The sequence below is a fragment of the Tachypleus tridentatus genome, chromosome 7 (genome assembly GCF_004210375.1).
Source record: "Tachypleus tridentatus isolate NWPU-2018 chromosome 7, ASM421037v1, whole genome shotgun sequence".
NCBI classification, from domain to species: Eukaryota; Metazoa; Arthropoda; class Merostomata; order Xiphosura; family Limulidae; genus Tachypleus; species Tachypleus tridentatus.
The window spans coordinates 156,161,246-156,179,901 of NC_134831.1; the positions used below are offsets into that span (position 1 = coordinate 156,161,246).

At 30.8% G+C, this 18,656-nt stretch overlaps 1 protein-coding gene across 6 annotated transcripts in view; it reads right to left on the reverse strand.

Annotated features, from left to right (window-relative positions):
- Nucleotides 1-18,656, reverse strand: part of LOC143256977 (putative inorganic phosphate cotransporter) — a 59,921-nt gene that overhangs the window by 19,157 nt on the left and 22,108 nt on the right. For all 6 annotated transcript variants that reach the window (XM_076514967.1, XM_076514972.1, XM_076514969.1 and 3 more), the window contains 2 exons: nt 17,430-17,560; nt 3,842-3,991 (listed from right to left, as the gene is read on the reverse strand). In XM_076514967.1, coding sequence (XP_076371082.1) covers nt 3,842-3,991; nt 17,430-17,560 — 281 coding nt within the window. The remainder of the gene's footprint in view (nt 1-3,841; nt 3,992-17,429; nt 17,561-18,656) is intronic.

Below are 18,656 nucleotides of genomic sequence, written 5' to 3' on the forward strand. Positions count from 1 at the left end.
CTTAACCATTTCCACATATTTCTGTACTCATTGTGGGGTGTTGTCTAACTCTCGGTGGTGAGCCACACATACATGTCTACACAAAGCTTTTCAGCTAAATATTACTATATCCAGTAAATGACCTGTTTATTTCTGTTCAGTTGTGTATTATGCATTATAGTATGTTGTAAGTGTTTATCCCAGTTGAATATGTCAAAAACTTATTAAACATATGCTTCACTGTCTGTATCAACAGCTCTGCTAAATCCTCAGATTGAGGGTGATGAGGTAAAGTGCACAGTTTTACCACACTCAACAATTTATACAACTAGAGAACAGCTGGCTGCTAAAATTAGCTTCTATATTTATGTGGATCTCTCTGAGTGATTTAAATCAATTATTCAGTGCTATGCCAGTGCCTAAAGCCACAGATAGTGCAGAAATATCAACAAATGGATAACCCTTCACCCATTTGGTGAAGTAATGGAGAATCTCCTGCATGTAAAAGTGAACCAGCAATATACAGAGCAATTCTCTACAGAAGAGAAACAACAATTTTGGTGACACACACTGTATAGTATCCATGACAGTTATAAACATCTTTGGTCAAATGAGGTCAAGAGAACCCTTATTAAATGTTAGCAAAAATGCATATAACACTCTGTTATATAAAGTATGGAGAATCACATGCCTTAAAGCTCTGGAGAAGCAATAGTTGTAACACAAGCTATGAACCACTGTTTGTTGGTTGATAACAAAGGTACAGACAATTTCTTGTAACTGCTCATAAAAGTAAAGTACAATACAAGTGTTCCTAGTATGTTTCTCAACCTGACTTTATTATGTTTTACTCCACTGCAGAGCAACGAGTGCCCACATGAACTAGATCTATATCCTTCAGCTTCTCTTCCCAAAGCATTGATGTGGCATCTCTTATTGTGAAGCTTGCCGTCATTATAATAGAAATAGTTTGAAATTAAGGATTAGGATTTTCAATGCATTAACAGGATTTCACTATTTAGTGAGAAAATTAATCTGTGTTTTCATCTTTTTTGTCCCAAGTAATAATGTATGATTAAGTCATCATCCTTAAGGGCTGTTATCAAGCTTGCCATCATTGCTTCAGGTTCTTTAAAGTTCATTTGTCACTTCAGCAGTACATGATCCATTCAAAATATGAATTATCTACCAAACAAATAGTGGCAGAAGTGTTTAACAAAACTACAACTACAAGTAGTTCCTTCTTCATTGCACATTATCTACATTCAGGTGTCATGAACATACAACTAACATACATAGTTATATGTATTACTCCATCCTACCTTTGCTACAATACTACTCTGATTCTACTACCACTGATGTAACATCTAGTAGGAATTCACAGTTCTCTTGTAGAAAAGGTGGAACATCAGAACTTCTATTAAAGCACACTTCTTCAGCCAGGAATGCTTATTTGCATTCCTCACTCTATACAAAGTGCATTCTTCATTAGTACAAGCTGATAAGAGTGAGGTGATATAGACAAGTTAATCAAAAATCATCAGTTATACGATGCAAAAACAAACACCAAGACATCACTGACATAGATCAGATAATTCTACCAATGTAAACTCAAACAGCTTTCTAAAAGTTGTAGACATGTCATATAGGACAAACAGTATGATATAAAGCTCATACAAAGCAAGTAAATAAGTCACTGAATTACTTCTGCAGCACTCAGTCTAGGTCTTACACATAATCTTCAACTAGCAATCTATATGTATTTACTTTAGGATGCAGTTCAACAGAAACAACTCTAGCTTTAACATTAGCATGAGTTACTCTCATTTTTCTCACAATACTGATAACCATTCCAACTTGCAGTTGGATAACTGATTCTTCATAACTGCAAAACAAATGCCAGGAATACATTTCACTTTGGGACAGGTAATGAAGTCAACTTGAATTAATCAACTTAACTGGCTTTCTCAAATACAGACTGTGAAGCCTGTACACCTGTAGAACAAATAATAAAGTCAGGACAAATACTATAATACTAAAAGAAGATAGAGACATAGTATATTCATATAAAACAATATAAGTATTGGTGGAAACTTGAAATTTGAAGATAAAATGTATATCATTTTTTATATTTTGTTAACATCATCAGTACAGCAGAAGCACTGAATTTAGGCCTGGACTTAAAATTAATATAAATGTGTTAATAGACCAGAACAATTTATTTGGATGGTGATTATGACTGTGTCCAAGAGATACTTAAAACAAGTTAACTTCAAGCACTTTGTGTATTTCTTCTAACAGTGTTTGAGTAACTTCCAATATCTGTAAATATGAAGAGAAACACAAGATATATTTTGAAAGAAGGCAAGATTAATGTAAATGTGTAGAGAAATATTCCCAATTTGACGTTTTTATAAGGTTTACTTTGTTTGTATTTTAATTCTGACATTAAGAATTGAGTAGTGTCACTGTTACAATCAACCACTTTAAAATACAATGTGAATACATAACTTGTACATACAAGCACAACTCATTATGCACTTCCACTTCTTCAACACAACAACTATACCTCAATTCTATGAGTGAATACCACTAAGCAAAATTGCCATATGATACTGCAGGCATAATGTTACTTTCAATATTCACACAAGCAGAATATTTACAAAAAATCCATGGTAACACACAACTGTGAATGCTAATGAATACCATAGTGTCCACAAATGAAAAGTACAACACAATTTAGTCATGTGTGTGTTTTAAGTCACCATACCATGATTTAATCTATTAATCTTTACCAAAGCTTTCATTAGAAATTAAAGTGATCTTGTACACACATTGTATGTAGTGTGTTTCACATACTAGGTTTTAATGAATTTATAGTTTAACTTTCTTCTCCTAGTAAAAATTACAATTAATTTAAAATATTTGGATGCACTATCTTTAATATATTAAACTTTACTACAAATTATACAAAAATATGCTAAATATGTGTATGTTTTATATACATTTCAATTTTTAATGTATTAATTTGAACAACTTGTTCTTTCTTGTAAACTTATCATTAACTGAAATGCTTTTTTCAAATTAATACATGCATTGCTACTGGCATTGTAATTTATTAAACAGTTTTAAATGACATTGTTTAAGTAACAAAAGTGAGAAAATGTGTTAGCATGTATGATAAAAGATGTCATATGGTGCATATGGCCATGGGCACCATAATACTTTTTTTTAGGTACAATTAACATTTATTTTAAAACCTTAAGTTCATGCAATATTAATGTATTATCTAATGGAACTTTATAGAATCAATTAAAAAACTTGTAGTCTTAGGTGCAAATTAAAGGAATGAAATGGTTGAGCAGATAGTAACTTCAGTAAAATTCTGGTGGTTATAATAGATATGGCTATTAAATTGTATATATTTAGTGTATCATTTTACTACATAATACTTACATTAGTGGTTAACATATAAATGTATTTTGAAAACATAAACAATGCCTGAGAGTTTAAGTTAACATAATTTAGCAGAAAATATGTTTTACAAGTGAATATTTAAATGCCAGGATATATTAGAGCTCATAATACTTTATAATTTAATATCAAGCACAAATTGTGACATTTGTGCAGCACTTCTATATTTCCTATGTGGAGTAAATTCAGATAGAAGGAAGTACATTATTTTTACCATATATTTAAAAAACTTTTCTACAATAGAGGAAACATTACATTTTCACATTATCTATGTGTTTGTAAGAAACATAGTTACCTTTGTGAACTTAATTTTAAATTTTCAGTATTTTACAAGAAGCCAGTCACACCTGGAATAACATATTAAGAATGGTTATGACTGTATACTTACATCCTTTATATCGATGTGCAGGATATTATTCAAATAGCTTGGAAGTTCTATCAGCAAAGTGTAGAAACCCCAGTTCTGCCCTAAATGGGTGATAACCAAAATCCATACAGGAACCGATGTCAGCACAACTTTCCATTGGATAGGAGGTCTCTGTGGTAATTAATCATATAATTATAAACCAAAAGCAATTATTACTACCATTACAACAATGTCCACAGAATTTTAGTACACCAAAGATAATAGTTTTTATCATATTTCAATTCACGCATTTGATGAATTATATTAAAAAAACTGGGATCAAATAAGGAAAAATCACCACTTTGTCACCTACAATGTGACATTTTTGGAAAAGAACTGTTACTTGTTTTAACTAACTAGACTAAGTTTATGAAACTACTTTTAATGAAAGAAATTTGTTTAAATTATATAAAAAAAAACACTAAACAAATTTTGTGAATTTACTTTATTACCCTAAAGAAAACTATTTCAAGAATACATAAGTATAATATTAATAAAAAAAGATGTATGAGGAATGTTCATAAATAAAGAGAATCTTATTTCCTTTATGACAGTTACAAATAAATCTTGGCTGTGAATGGTCTTTTATTAAAAAAAATATCTGATCATTTACAGAAGTTGGAATGAATGACTCATTTTTTACACAGAACTGAAAAACTTCTGAATTTTTCCTAAATTTACATTTTTATTTTGTAAAAGTTCTTGAAATTTTTAAATACAAGCTTCTTGATTTTTGACAAAACTTTTACTGAATTTCTCTGGTACCTAAAAAAAGCACACTGATTATCTCAACAAAATCTTCAAAATATTAAAGTGCTAAAATGGATACTGTTGCATTATGTCTACAAATTACTCAAAGTTTTGAGGCTTCACATACTGATACTAGAAATTTACATAGCTACCTAAATATTTCAAAATATAGTTCACATTAACATTTTAATGAAATCTTTCCAGAAATTATGGTTTTTCTGAAGGTTGAAAATGCAAAGTTAAGATAATATCAATTTCAAAAAGTCCATACATTGATTTCTGCCATTCTAATAACAGATAATAAACAAATATAGACACAGAGACTAACCAAAGATATTAATTTAAAAACTCCAGATATTACTTTGATTTTGTTCAAACTTGATCTCATCTTCAATATCCAAATATGCTGTTTTTGAACATTTTAAGTATTTTTATGTGAAAACATTTCAATTATTCAGAAATGAAAAACACTGGTTGAGTACTAGAGTATACAATCAAAACTAAAAACACTGAGTACTATAGCATACAATCAAAACTAAAAACACTGAGTTCTATAGTATACAATCAAAACTAAAAACACTAGGCACTTGAAACTGACCAACTCCTTCACTTTAGAAGCTAATGCTGAATTTCACTTCAAATTAAAACTTGCAAAATCATTTATCCCTATAGCATAAATTTCATTTCACATTTAGAAAATATATATCAATCACAGATTTTTATCTTTAAGAAAAATATATTGAAAAGAAATTCAGAGCAATTTAATAAAACTGTTCTTTCTTCACACAACTCTTTGTAACACTTTTCAGATTGAGCGAAAACAATGTGATATTGTCTACACATTTTTAAAGCCATTACATTTTTTTTCTGTCTGAATTGAACAGACGTATCTCACTGTGAATCTATGTTTGTTGTTGAGCAAACAGCTTTAAAATGGGTTATATTTTTTAATAAGCCTTCAAACTTACCACTGAACTAATGAGGAGCTCTCATGGGGTTTGTGAAATATTTCTGGACTTTAAATGCTAAAATCCAGAGTTCACTTCCATAAAATTGACAGATTGCAAATAGCCCATTGTGTAGATTTGGGCTAAAATTAACAAACATCAAACAGATTCTTTCAATAACAATCACTATTACATTCAAATATCTACAAGATTATAATAAATAAACATAATTTTAGACCACAAGAACATCTACTGGCATACATAAAAACAAGTTGGAGTAATTTCTTCAACAATGATTTAAAATCTGAATTAATGAACTATTACAAATAACCTTACACTTAAAAATACACATTAGCAAATTTACAAAAGAAATTTGAAGTGGTCTGGTTCATGGTAAAGTGGTCATTTAGCTAGATTTTAAGGAATTCACTGCCACAACATTACTGTTAAGTAAACAAGCTTAAAAAAATGATAAACATTACAATAAAAGGAATTTTGGTTTTAACATGCAAGTGCATGTGAAAAAGAAAAGTAGTCAAAACAAGATAAAGTGTGAATAGTCATATGAATTTAGTCTAAAAATAAAGATACTGGGAATGTAAACTTCCCTTGTAAAGCAACTGTCAGATGTATACAATTGATAATTTCATTACTAATTGTATTTAAATACAATCCTACCAGCAAAACTACTGATTTTCCACTTACTGTTTGTTTTTGCACACACTCATCTGGAAAACAGGATACTGATCCCTTCATTTACCCCCTTAATTTTACAGACATTCTTTATTATGGAATAGATTTTATATTAATTTTTGTGCAGGTTGTTGATGTCTTTTTGAGATGAAATTTTAAAAAAAATTTGTTGATGACTTTACTGGGTTCTTGGAAATGTTCTGAAACATTTGAAGTAAATAATCAAACATGAATCACTATTTGAGAAGAAATAGAAAATATTTTGTTAAATTTCTGGTTTAGAAATTGGCTATTAAAATTTCATCTGTGATAAGTCTCTAATTCAAAACTTATGAAATTATGAATAGAATTTCTGACATAAATGATAACAAAATGCAGCAAGTTCCTATGAAAAGTATTAAAACAAATGATTCCTATACAAATTATTTTTCTAGATTCCCTTTGAATTTCAATAAATTCTGAATTTTCCACGAATGACTCTCATATTGCATGACAAATGGATATTCTACAACAGCAGAATAAAAGTTTGTATGTACAGATCATGATATAATTCTTTTGTATTAAATAAAATGTACATACTTATTAGGTTTTATCCTGCATTTAGCATTAGGATAAATGAAGTTAGGCCCAGCTGATCTTTCTAAAAAAAGTTTCTATTCTGTTCAACTCTAGAAAAGACCTTGTTCCAAAAGTTGTGTAAAGGTTGGAGCTCACATTTTTCAATAATAATCTGAACATACCATTTTTCACATTATCATACTAATTTCTTGTCTTATATGTATGGAGAACATAGAAAAGTACTCCAAGAATTCATTTTAAAGAACTTTTTTTCTATCTTTACTGTTGCTCAAAAGACAAGAATTGGTTATCCTTAAATGTTACAAATTTAATTTTGGTTCAAGGCTTTGCTCTCAATCCCCTCAAGAGTCATGACATCCTTTACCCATGATAGGGAGGACACCCAGATCCCATTCTACTTTTTAAATCTATCTTTCTATTTAAAATGATAATGATAGCCCTGCTAGTACATCATAAAGATTAGTTTGTATAATGTTCATTAATGATTTAAAGTAAGATATAACAAAATTTTGGTAAAAGTACTATGTAAAAGTTTAGAAGAAAAACCCGTCAAGTGTGTATGAGCCATGTCACTGACCAGTCCTTCTGCATTACAGGTGTTATTACACCATTATAGAAATGCTAGCTAATAGAAACTTTCTATACATTTATACCAGGTATATGTTTTCAAGGTTACAAACACTTTTTTCAACAGGTATATAAGAAGATCCCCATCTCTAGTAAAAAAATTAATACCATACAGTTACAAGGTACTTTATGATATCATGAATTGTCCTTGGGAAATTTAAACCATCAGTGAATTTATGGTGTTATATTAGTTCAGTAATCACTCTCCATACAAGTTATTTTATAATTCACAGAAAGACAATATTATATGTTAAAAGAAATCTAGGATTAAAGTAGGTAACTGGAAAAATAACTTATTTCTAGAATACTCAAATTATTTAAATTTGCAGGTGATATTAAGGACTTGGGTGTTGCTGGCTGTGCAGAGGATGCTGCTGCTTTACAAAATGATTTAGATCATTTTGTGAGTTGGACAAATACATAGCAGAGGGGTTTCAATTATAATAAATACAAGATGATGCTAGTGGGTTATCATAATTTGACTTATATTTATAATTTGAATGGAAATAATCTTAACAGTGTCACAAAAGAAATAGATGTTGGTGTAAATAGTTAATCAGTCTCTAAAGCCATCTAAGCAGTGTTAGAAAGAGGTTATAATTTCATTTTATGTTACTGGTTAGGCCACTTGTGTGTTCAGTCTTGGGTTGCTTAACTTCAGAAAGACATCAAATTGTTGGAAAGGGTTACTTGAATTGTGCCTTGGTTGGAAGGGTTGTCAAATGAAGAGAGGCTGAAATCTCTCAAATTGTTTTATCTTGGATTAATGAAGAATTAAGGGAGGTTTGATTGAGGTGTTTAAGATTATAAAGGGAATTGATAGCATTGATTCATTCTTTTTTTCATGTTTAACAGTGAGAATAGTAAGGTTAATGGGAACAGTATAAATTTTCGCATGGTTGGAGTCATCTTCAATTAAGACAATTATATTCTTCTAAAAAGTGATTTGATTGAGCTTTGGAATGTGTTGCCTTCAGATGTTGTAGAGGTATTAAATTTAAATGAGTCTAAGAAAAAGCTTGATAAGTATTTTGAATGATAAGAGCTAACTTAATTTTTTTTTAAAGTTAGTTTAGAACATGGAACAGTCGAGATGGACCAATAGGTCTCATGTTGTCCCAACATTTTATGTAATCTGTTGTACACTTGAAAATGTTTGCACCTGCAACTAAAATGTTGTACAAAAATATTACTTTCTAAGATTGCCCACTGTAAGCCAAGATTCCTCATACTTGTATTAATTTCAACAGTTGTATGTTATTGCATATAGGAATACCTTCCAGTTTATGGACAATTTAAAATATTAAATGTGTTGTGCTTTGTTTCAAATTTTCTTGTTGTAGAAAGGAGTTTTGAAACTATAAATTTAATGTTCAAAACTGTAACAACCTTCAGTTATTATTTAAGAAACATATGTTATTTGTGAAAGGAAAGGAAGTTTCAAACTATTAAAGGGAATAACCTAAACAACAAACTAATATTTTACTAAAAACATACTGAAATGTCATCAACACTACACATTTATATACACAAGACAATATTTTACACACACTATGAAAAGTAGATGTATCAAACATTAGCAAAATATTATTGAATGTATATGTACAATATCAAACTTCAACTATAGTTATGACCAACTAACAATTTCATTTTTTCTTCTGTGTTGAACTATTATGACAGTTAACTAATTATAACCTTTGTAAAGTGTTAACTGTATGACCACATCACAAACAAATAAAAAAGGCACTTAATAAACTGCAAAACAGAAAATACAAATTTGAGGTTGTTCACTAACTCATAGAATTCATAATTTCCTAAAACGTTCCTAAATAATGAAAAAAGCTCCTACTGAAAAAATATTATCCTACATAAACCCTTATGAACAAACACACCACCACTAACAACAAAATCCACAATAATCTTACTCATCAAGTGAAAATCAATATAACTGAACATAAATGAATTTATATTTTATTTAATTTCATTAACACAGTTCAAGTAGCTCTGTGAATGAAGTGCTTGCTTGTTGGTGAAATGAGCAACTTTCCTGATAGTGCTTTACTCATTATACAGATTATTTATGATACAGAACGCTGAAATAATGAACATACTAGTGTTCTTGTGGGACATCCCATCTCAACAACAGTGAGCATTAAATACCTTAACACTTTTGATGCATAAACTATACTGGGATAGTTCCCAAAAAGTATCAATTATTCAACAAAAAATGAAATTTGGAATTTGATCTTTCCTAGTTTTTTGTCAACACATGGGGTAAATCCTTTTGTTTCATCAAATGGGTATAAATGTAAAAGCAGATATATTTGCTTGAGACAGTGCAAGAGAACCCTTTAGGGACAATATATTTCAGTCAAAAGAAAATTACATAACTTTTGTGAAATATTTTCAAAAATAATATTGGTGGCCAAAATGGTTTGAAATTTTATAAGAACATTTCTAAAAGTATGTAGTTTCAGAAAAATCAAGTTCTTTGTTTTTATTTTTTCTACCATTTCTAATAAATATTCATTATTTCATGTAGTTATTTGCACTTAGACTCTGAATAGTTTACAGGCATGACAATATTTATATGAAGTATACTATTTTCTGTCTTACAGTTTTTACATTTGATTTGCATGATCTCTAGAACCTCATCAATGAAAACCAAAAGTTTTTAAGGTAAATATTTATATTTTATTTTTAATTTTCTCTGCTGTATCACTAATTCTATCTATGTTAATCAACATAAATATAAATTGTATGAAATGTTTAAACTTGACAAACAGAAATATGCAGATAACTTTCAACTGTTCATAAAATTCAATGAAATAGTTGCTTTTTTCACACATGCACAGTTTCACTGCTTTATCACTGATAGTTTATTGTATATAACAGCTGGAAATTTTATTTCTATTTCCCAATAAATACAGCTGTAACAGTTTGTGGATCTACATTTCCATAAAGACATTCATAAACAACAAGGTAAAGAATTATGAAGCAAGAGGGACACAAAGAAGTGAATGGAAGGTAAACATGAAATGCAAATAGAGTTAATAGAAAAAAGGGATGTTACACATGTGAAAAGTCTAAATCACTTTACATTGGACTAGACAAATGCCACTCATAAAGCCAGATTGTGAAGATGATTGGATGAAAAGCTGATAAAGTGGGGAGCAAGAGAAAGGAAGTGATACTGGAAGTGATGACCAAAGTAGAGTAAAAACAGGAGACAAAGGTTAAGCATGACAGAAAAATACAATTAGAAAGAGCTAAAGTCAGATCAAACAGTAGTGTACAGAACTGATAGACACAGCCTTCATAAACAAACTGACCAGAATGATATGACCCTGAAGCTTTAGGAATATGAAAATAGGAACCTGCCACATGAAACTTGATCAGTCATTACTGAGGGAAAAAAAATCCACTGAAGGAATAAGTAGAACTCCATGAGGAACTGAGGTGTCTTTAGAAAGGTATTCAGCTGAAACAGATCCATAATAGGTTTCCAATGTTCTGTCATTTTGGATACTAAAATCCTGGGTGAGTGGGCATGACCTGTTTGATTGCTCCTTTGCTTAGAAAGTTCCAAACTAACTCAGGGAGATAATTGGACAAGGCAAGATTCTGAGGAGGAAGAAAAATGATAGAGGTGGGAGACCTGAATTGAAAGCAAAGACCCTCTGACAGAACCTATAGAGCCTGCAGAGTTATTGTAAAGATACATTAAATGGTTGATAAATGTACCAACTAGGCTTCCACCTACCCTAAAAAATACATCCCATACCACTGACTCCTGAAGGAAAAGAAACAAAAAACAAGGTAAGGATAGGAATGTTTGGAAAAAAGGAAAGATATGGGGAAAAGAAGAAGGGGCATAGAGAACTTGAACAGTTGAAGCTTGGATGAGAGCACCTGGTTGAGACAACTGAGATACCGGAGAGAACAAAGAGGAATATAGTATTATCACATCAATCCTTGACTTCAAATACTCTGGATAACTTAAAACAAATGAAAGATTTCACATAGAAACAGAACCAGATGAAGATCCCTCAAAGATGCATTTGCCCCTTCAGTAATGCATCTCTCCTCAGAAAATCCAAACAACATAATAACCAGGCATTGACAAACAGCACAGATGCTGAGAAACAAGCTAGAATAGACCACACAAGTAACAAGTTTTCTGAAAACTGATAAGGTGATTAATAAAAGACTTGAGACAACAACTGCAATGAGGAAATAATGTGCAAAAGGATGGTTAGGGCAAGAAGGATCTTAAAAAAAAAACTGGGATTAATTAAAGTGGATCAATGCCCCTGGATTCTAACACCTTAAGGGAAGGAGAATATCCAGACATTAAGAGTCCAAAATAGTATTTAAAGGCTGCTGGTAAGCCAATGAATGTTGGTCAAAAAACTGGGCGTGGGAGGGAGGCATATCTTCACAGCTAGCAATTTATCAGCAAAATGTTGACATTCATGCTGTCATAGATGAAGGAGAAAAATATAATCAGAAAGAGGTTATTCATTTAAAAAGGTATGAAAGAAATCAAGAGATAAGGGTGGAATATTTAAAATTTGACATACCTATCAACAAGATGAGAATATCAAGGGCAGCAAACTCTCCTGACTGTCAGCATTATGTGTCTAACCAAAAAGGCCGAAGTTAAAAAAATAGTCTGAAATATCGTCATCCTGAATAAATGATTACTAGAAGCTTGTTCATGGTGGGAGAAAGCAGAGCAAAGGAATCAGAGTCCTTGCAAATTAAAGCTTAAAGCTCAGAAGATATCATCAATCTACTTTGCTGGGGGCTTGTGACATTACCATCCTCTGTATTGATGTGTATTTCATCACCTGGGACTGTAAAATTTGAATTCATATTTCAAAGTGGAAATTAAATTATGGAAGAATTCACTGAAAAAAACAACTAAAATGTGAAAGTAAACACTAAGTTGAAACTAGTGAAAGGCTGAAACTCAACCACAATGGAAAAAGCAAGCACATGAAGAGAAGTAAGCACACATCTATGTACTGTAATGTAAATTAAAAAAGTGAGGATTGTGCTGGAATATAAGTGCAGAGATGCCAACTATTTCAAATGACTGAGCGTAATGATTGTAGACAGAGCCCTTTCACAGTATTAGTCCTTTTAGATTTGCCAGAAACAAGACAATTTGTTAATGAGGTCTCTTTTTTCCATCTTGTGAATGATCGCATTAGTGTTTCTATGCCACTTAGAAAACGAAAAATACCCATCTACTCGAGTGCTGATTGGCTGACAAGCACTGATGATGTAACTATAGATTCCCCCACGTACCCAGTATGGAGAAGTACCGCACTCAAACTATTGGTAGACGTCGGAAATACAAATATGTTTTATTATTTCAAGCATAAACATGATTATTGCAAGTAGCCATTTAGACTATGTCTTTTATTTATTTGTATCTCACTAGAAATTTTCTTTTCACCCCTTTCAAGCCCTGGGGGAACAATTTATCACTTTATTGTATAGGCCTATATAATATATAATAATTTGGGAGTTGCAACAAGTCGTAATATTTGTTTGTATGAGCGTATAGTCCTAATGTATACACCAAAATCGTAATGATCACACTCAAATCGCAACGGTTGGCATCTATGTAAGTGGCAGTGTATGATCACTGGAGAGTAGTCAAATGCCCTGTATATGTCCTGAAGTGGCACACAAATAATGTGGTATAATAGAGTGGTGCACTATTAGTGAAAAACATTTTAGCATGGGCAAAAGGTTGAGATATCTTTGGATGAGAGGAGGTAGTGCCATTCTGGAAATGCCAAATTTCATTTGTATCAACTGCTAAAATCGCATAGGTAAATATAAAACATCATATTTTATTCATTATTACTTCTACTTGGATGGTATATTTTATTCATCAGCCAATAAAAAATCACCAGAGTATAATGAAAATTTGTAAAATCAGAAACAAATAAAATGAGTAGCTGTACTATTTTTCTTTATCATTGATGAAAAAATTTAAAATACTTCACTTGAAATTTTCAACTGTTAAATATTTCACATTTATTTTCTGTGTTTATTTTGTTGTTAACAACTGAAGAAGAAATCTGCTAAAAAATAAAGCACTAAATCACCATTTGTGTAATTACTGTTTACTTGACACTGTTTTATGATATCCTTGAAAACTACAAAGCATGTACGATGAAATAAGCCAGTTTGACTCCTGCTCTAAAAATAGGATGTGGAATGTATTGGCTTATATATCCTAGAGTTTTTAACGAGAATTTATCAGAATAATAAGATTGTAGTTTAAACATATGGAAATGTTTAAACCAAGAATACGATAAATTTATCAGATCACATATCCTTTAGTGTTTAGAATAAGTATTCTCCAGAGTAATAAGACTGCACCTTAAATTTGTGAAAGCATATATTATATTTGCCAGTTTTATAAGACATCCCTAAATTGTTTGAGCAAATTAACTGCATATTTTTGAAGTTTGGTGTATAGGATGACTTTTATTGTCAGGCAAGTCTAGATTTTATTTTTTAAAACAAATTTTTAGAAGTTATTTTTAAATTGTGCTAACCTGTACTTTAGGATAATCAATACAACCACAAGTTTTTTATGCTCTTGAAACACTAAAGACAGCTAAATGCAGCATAACTTGAATTTGTCTTATTGATAGATCAAGTAGTAGTTGGAAGGTCCTCATCACACAAAGGTTTACTGGAATTGGTGACACACATCTAGACAAGCTACACCACCACCACCACCACAGAAAAAAGGCAGGACTAAGTAGAATATTCTCATAAAAAGGATTTATGAAATGTTGAGGATGAAATGTAGAATTGGTTTCCTCCAATAACTACCAGAAAACCTACCAAGTGGGGTATGACGTTGTGCGTTCTGGCAAAAGTTGTAAGTAGATACTATCTGATTTTTAAAATCTACCCAGACAAAAAGAGACAAATTTTAGAGGTTTAACATGTTATGATGAAACTGATGGACCAATATGATAAACTAGGACACTGGGTTTTCTTGGACAACTTTTATTTGACTAACTACTGACTATGGGAAACCTATGTAAGTGAGAAATGCACAAAAGACAAATTGTACTTCCTACAACAACTGGTTTATACAAACCTACAGAGAGGGGAAGCATAATTTTTTAAATGTGGAACTCTGACAACTGTGAATTAGGCTGACAAATGAGAACTTTCAACTTTATACTAGTACTATAACCACTCTGACCTGTGACAAGAGGGTGGAATGCTGATATTACAAAACTTCAGTTAATTGTGAACATCAAGTTTATGGGAGGGTTGGACCTGAATGTTTGTTTTTTTGTTTTGAATTTCATGCAAAGCTACTCAAGGGCTATCTGTGCTAACTGTCCATAATTTAGCAGTGCAAGACTAGAGGAAAGGCAGCTAGTCATCACTGCCAACTCTTGGGCTACTCTTTTACCAATGAATAGTGGAATTGACTGTCACATTATAATGCCCCCATGGCTGAAAGGGCAAGCATGTTTGGTGCAACGGGGATTCGAACCGGCAACCCTCAGATTAAAAGTCAAATGCCTTAACCCACCTTGCCATATCGGGTCTGGACCTGAATGATGAACACTTAAGTTACTATTCTACTGGATAAGCCCCCCAGTAGCAGAGCAGTATCTCTGTAGACATACAAGGCTAGAATCTGGGTATTTATACCCTTGGTGGGCAGAACACAGATAGCCCACTGTGTAGCTTTGTGCTTAAATTCAAAATAACAACAGCAGCATTTACTGGATAAAGGGGAATAAAATTAGATAAAAACTTTTTCTTTTTCTACTTTTTGACTTAACAGTTGTAAATACTTATATTCTGTAAAAAACACAGACCAATCAGCTACCATTATTCCAGAACACTAGAACAAAGCAGACCAGGTCCTTCTGGTACATCTCTTTCAAAAACTGTTCAGGACTCTTTACCTTTGAGATTCCCTCTTAGCAGGCATTTCACAACAGTTGTTGAGAGAATACAAAGAAAGAAATGCAGACTGTGCCTCTCAGAAAATAGAGTAATTATCAACTGTAAACTTTGTTACAAATTTCTTTGCATTAAATATTTTGAAAAGTATCACAATAGTGTTACCCTTCAAAGAAGTTAAAGCTTTTACCCAAGTTTTGTTAACATAAAATTACTTTGCTCATAATTAGTTTTTCTCTAAAGATTTTAATGTTTATATCTGCATGTACAGCAGTTTCTTTTTTTTAGACAGTTTTCTTTTATTATTCACATAATTATATGTAAATCTGTGATGCTCCCTTTCATGTGTCAAAATACCTATATATATTTGCATTCACTGATAGTTTTTTCTGTACACAATCTTATGTGTTTTTGAAAGTTCTTTACATTCTTGATCCTTTCATCATGTGTCAACACTTGTATACATTTTTATGTTACAATATATATATCTTTGTACTTCCTGCAATTTGTACAAATATTATTCATTTTGAAGATGTATAATCATTTGTGCATAACTTCATTCTGCAGAAATTTGTTAAAATTATTGTATCTTTTTGAAATGGTAGGAATAAGCTTTTAAGTTGTCAAGCTTCTAATGTTGTATAATTTGTTTTAATTTTTCCTCAATTTAGACAGTAGAAAAAATAACAAGTTAAATAGGCATAGCTATATAGGCATACAAAGTACAAATCTCTAACTATAATACCAGTATTTTAGTATTTTGAAAAATACAGTGAAAGTTTGGCTATCACACAGTACCTGTGTGTGTGTGTACCCATACTATTGCTATTTAATCATACACATTTAAATTATACCTATTTTTTATCAATAAAAATATAAAACTATATAAAAAATTCACAAAACCAAAAAGATTCTGAGTACTCATAATGTTAATGATGATGTAATACTCTTGTGTCATGCACACTAAGCCTTTCCCTAAGCTTCATTTGTTCTTCCAAGTAGAGGGTGGATATACAATATTTGTATGCTTCAAATATACACATTAGAAAGCAAAAAAAAATTAACAGCTTACTATATTATTACACAAAATCCATGTAATTTATCCAGGGTTCTAAACAGGTTATATAAAAGTTTAAAAATCAAATTTCTTTTCAAAGCAACAATTTAGTAATCACACTTCAACAGTTCCAGTGAAATTATGACACTTTTCTTTCAAACTATTTACAAACAACTGTCATATTTAAATACACAGGAAATTGCTCTTTCTATTAGTTATAAATATTTAATTAAAATAAGTAGATGGGACTAGACTAGAGGTTTTGAAAAAATGGAGTAGTGGGAGGAGCTAAGCTACTAGATAGGCCAAATATATTGACATCTCAACAAATCAGAGGTAGGAAGTTTCTATTTTATATTATAGCTTTTCAATATTTCCAATTTAAGTTTTTAATTCATTAACCATTATTCATGTTGTATGGTAGGTATAATAAATTATAGTCAAAAACTGATACTTACTTTTTTCTTTATATTTCTCTTTAAATTAAGAAATTAACACATATATTAAAATTTGAGTTATAAACTACATTTTGATGTAAATTCCATCAACAATTGGTGATTATATTTAACAACATTTTGAAAATAACTCTAAAAGGGCAAAATGTGCTATTTGATCTGTCCACAGCAAACGGGTTAACTTTCTAAATTTGTTTCTGTCAGGTTTATCTTCACATTACCACACTTAAAACATATTTTATACTTCCTACTGTTGCGAAGATAGGATGATGATGCAGCAGAGTCAGTCCACAGGATGACTGAAAAATAACTAAGATACTTCAAATGACACTTACTTGAAAGTAATTTATAACATTAAAATAAATATACATGCACCTACCATGCTACAAAAACATTATATGAATACATGTAATAAGCAGGTATTTATATGTTCAGATGAATTAAAGTCTTAAATGATGGGTGACCTAAAGAATGTTTTTTCAGTAGTAACAAACCTTGTGAGTTTTTTCTTCTCCTTGATCTTCCAAAATATAAATTAGCTCATCCTTTGAAATTCTTGGGTGATCCCTGGGTGTGTCATAAACAAAAACTGCCCAGAGAACAAACCACAAACATCCAATAGTGCCTATAACAAGAAAAAATAAATAAATCATTAAAAAAACCATTAATTTCATATTTTTTCAGATATTCAAGAAACATAAATATACAATACAAATAATAATAATAATAATAATAATTGATAAATAATATACACCAGAAACAAATCAACAATATTCAATGTACAAAGAAAAAACATCAAGCAACAAATAAAACTGAACATTTATGGCTGAAATGAGATTCGTATGCATTCTTTAATATTAACTAAACTATATGTATAAAATATGACGAAATTTATTGAGCTATAAGTATATGTGCTACTAAGTTATGATGACTTATACAGATTTGTTGAACTAAAACTTAATTCTAATGTTTCTTTAAACAGAAAGAAAACTAGCATAATGATTATGAATATTCAAACCTTTCAAGCCAAGAAATATTGGATAGTTATTTTTTTCAATATATTTCAGTTATGGCAAAGCAACTAAGGTTATCTGCAACTGTTCTTAATTTTAAATTGCTAATCAGAGCTAGGGCAAATAGCTAGCAGTTCCCATTGCCAAGGAACAGTGGAACTGACTGTGATGTAATAATAACTTGGAAAAAGAGCAAATATGTTTAACTGCATCAAGTATGAAATCCATGAGGCAACCACACTCATCACCAAGTTATATTAGTTTGGGGACATTATTATCATGTGACAATCAAACCTATTCATTGGTATAAAGAGTAACCTAAGAGTTCGAAACAAATGCTGCAAGCCCTCTGTTTTCTATTTGGTTAGTAGCTCAAAAATTATTAATGGTAGTAGACAGTTTTAGTAGTTTTGTCCTAAACCAAACTCATTAAATTTCAGATATGCACCAGCTTAGCTGACATGCAACATATTCTTCATTCACAAAAAAATGTTAGTTGCTAAATAGTTTGCTCATTTCACTGTGTTTACCAAAATATACTAGACATTGACTAACAATGATCTAAGAATATGTAATGCTATTAAGTTATTAATTTACAAGGAATGTTCCTAATTGTATTTATAACTTATTACAGGTTTTGTATGACATTCCATGCATGATATATTTTGATGTACAACAGGTTAGAATAAAAAATACAACTTATCTAAA